The 3068-nt window shown below is 57.5% G+C and overlaps 1 protein-coding gene across 1 annotated transcript in view; it reads left to right on the top strand.

Moving 5' to 3' along the window:
- Positions 1-1261: 1261 nt before the first annotated feature.
- The window catches only part of LOC107104238 (proline-rich protein 2-like), a 2409-nt gene continuing 602 nt past the window's right edge, over positions 1262-3068 (top strand). The window contains exons 1-3 of the mRNA XM_015404197.1: positions 1262-1289; positions 2117-2312; positions 2646-2983. Of these exons, the coding sequence (XP_015259683.1) occupies positions 1262-1289; positions 2117-2312; positions 2646-2983 (562 nt within the window). The remainder of the gene's footprint in view (positions 1290-2116; positions 2313-2645; positions 2984-3068) is intronic.

Here is a 3068-nt window from a genome sequence, read left to right as displayed (position 1 = left end):
ATATATATACATATATACATAAAAAAAAAATAAAAAAAATATAAAAAAATTCCCCTAAGCAGGAGGAGAAATGCAAGCGGAAAAACCAGAGCCCAAAACAAAACCCAAGACTTGCACCTCACCATGCCGCGCAGCTCCCCTCCCCCCCCGAACCGGTACCACAAGACCAGCATCGGAAAAAGCACCGCCCAGGAACCGGCAAAGAAGCGAAGGCACCAGCACCGAAAATCGCAGAACAACACCCAGCCCCACACCGAAGTGAATCCAGTCCCGGGCCCCAGGGATCTGAGGCCCCAGGGGCACCCAACCCCCAGACCCCGAGCCCCAGCAGTGCACCGGCGAGCCCCGACGCCAGCCAGCGGAGGGAGAGCAGGACGGGGGGAATGGGCTCTGCAGTTAGCGGAGACTTGAGATGATTTGGGAGAAGGTGCAGTCTAGACCCCAACCTGGGAGAGAAAAAAAAAAAAACACTCACAATCTCAATTATGCCTTCCCTCCCTAGTGCCCCCACTCACACCACAGAAAAAAAAATAATAAAGTACATAACTAAATAAATAATGAAAATAAATAAATAAATAAAATAAAAAGACGGACACACATTCACACATAACACTCACATCTGATAATACCAGGACCAAAGACCCGGTGGCACCGGTGGTTGGTCCAGGGACTATCCAGGGATGACCCAATAAGTGAACCTAAAATCCGGATGGGGCGGAGGGGAGCGGCGACACCGCCACAACAACCTATCTCATTCCTGCTTCAAGCCTGGCCACCCACCCCGCAAACGGACCGGACCACCCCCAACAAGAGCTCCCCACCGGGCCCGGGACCCACCCATCTTGCGCAGGCCACCCAACCAGAACCGAACCCCCAAAGAAAAAAAAATATATAAAAACCTACTTCATCCAGGCACTTCATGCCCCTTCTTCCAACCTTCTATGGGGAGACCAGAAGCGACAGCCCCGCCGCCGGCGGGCCACCGAGGCCCTGCAGCTGGCCTCAGCCAAAACCACAGACCAGGTGGCTTCCTCTTTCTCCTGGCCCTAGACTCCGGGAGGCAGCAGGAGAACAGGGGTGTGAAAAGACCCCGATCCTCCCTGCGCCCCCTCAGATGTGGTGTTGATGTGTGTTGCTCTCAGATTTAATTAAAACTGGGAGTACCAAGAGGGGGTGTCCGGCACAGTCCACACCCCCTTTCGGGAGATAGACGGTGCCAGCGCACCCCCCCCTTCAACAACCCTGAACCCTCAATGTCTAGATGCGAGTGGGGATGGAGGCCGACCGTGGTGAGGCCCATAAAATAAGCCCCCCCAGGTGGCCTTGACCCCCACCCCCAGAAAATACCCTACATAGATGTGTGTTGTGAAAATGATGTAGATGAAAGTGTCTAAAATGCAAAATAAAATTGGGGTGGGGGGCATCGTCAGAAGGTAGGGCCCTCCAGTAACAACCCCCTCCCCAATAACCTACATGTGTGGCAGTGTGAAGGAGCAGGCAGAGGGATGATTTCGGGGAAGGGGAGCAAAGGACTGGGGTGCTTGCTGAACTCCCAGGGACCCAGCTCCCCCGCTGACTCCAATAGGCACCCCCGTTCCCCGAGAGCCCCTCCGGAGAGGTGGGCCCCACCAATCTTACCACCATAGCCCGGAGCCCAGGAACCGGCAGAAGGACCCATCAGCCAGCCGGGCACAGGGCCGACACCACCACCCTCCCCCATCCTGTCCATCAAAAAAATAAAATGATAATAATATTACAAAAAATAAATAATAAATAAGGGGAGGGACAACCCCGGCTGGCCAGCCTATGCGCAACACGCAGAGCCCCCATCCCAGACGACGCCCCACCAGGGGACAGCACGGTCCAGGACCAAGACAGGGAACCAGACCAGAAGGCCTTCTGAAATCCTCTTCCCTCTATCACCACCCCCAATCCCCCTCCGCAGATCTAATCCCTCCCCTACAATAACATTCAAACTACTCACCACACAAGTGACAAAAGACGTCCAGGCCGAGACCATTCCTACTCCCCCTCCTTCCCCTTCCCCCACTTACAGAGTGCAAACCCCTGAAGGGGTAAGCATCTGCCATAGCTGTTATTGTCCATGCCCCCCCAGCCCAACAGGCCCCGAGGCACTCCGGCACACCAGAGGCCGCGGCAGCAGGGGTAGACAGCCGGGCGCATACCGGCCCAGACCCCAAGCAGCACCCCCCACAGAACCCAAGCCCCCGAAACCCCAACGGGGCCCCGGCCCGAGGGCAATGCGCCCCAGGGATCCCAGACCCCCGGACCCATCCCGGGCCCACCCAGCAGTAGGGCCGGGCAATGCCCAAAAACCCACGGCACCAGCACTAACACCCCCACCCCGACACCGGCCCCCGAACGACCCCCCCGACGCGGTCCTACAACACCAATCCGAAGAACAAGAAAGCCACACAACATAGCAAAGCACAAATCCCGAGTTCCATTCCAACCTCCGATTCCCCCACTCACACACCCCCTCCCACACACAAATAAATAAATAAATTCCCCCTCATTGAAGAACGGCCAAAAACAAGTCAGTGTCCAACACCCACCGCCACACCGTGAGGACCCCTCCACCCAGACGCTCCTCCCCAGAAAAAACAACATGCCTGCCCTCCCAGGAGGCAAACAAGCCCGCCGAACGGGAACCCCACCATTAGCGCACCGCCCGCATGCAGGGGCCCGAGCGGCCCCGACAGAAACAACACCGGAAAGGCCGATACAGACAAACCGACAGCACCAACCGAGCACCCAGGCGGATTCCCCCACCCAAAAACACAACGAAACCGCTCCATCCCGCCGACCACAGCAAACAAAGCCACAAGGCAAAACAAGGGACAGAGCAGCCCCGCCAGTCATGCGCTAGAGAGCCAGAGCAGCAAAGCCGCCCCAGCCATGCACCAGAAGCCGGCACAAGCAGCAAAAGGGAAGCAACAGACGCGACCCTGCCGCTCCCACCGTGCCCGGCGCGAAAGCAGCATGACCCACCCGGCTCTGGCCACACACCACCCAAGGGCCACCAAGAGGAGGAGGGCCGCACCGCC

The sequence above is a fragment of the Cyprinodon variegatus genome, unplaced genomic scaffold (genome assembly GCF_000732505.1).
Source record: "Cyprinodon variegatus isolate N-32 unplaced genomic scaffold, C_variegatus-1.0 Scaffold1662, whole genome shotgun sequence".
Taxonomy (NCBI): domain Eukaryota; kingdom Metazoa; phylum Chordata; class Actinopteri; order Cyprinodontiformes; family Cyprinodontidae; genus Cyprinodon; species Cyprinodon variegatus.
The sequence above is the reverse complement of the archived record's forward strand: the minus strand, read 5'-3'. Positions and strand labels throughout refer to the sequence as shown.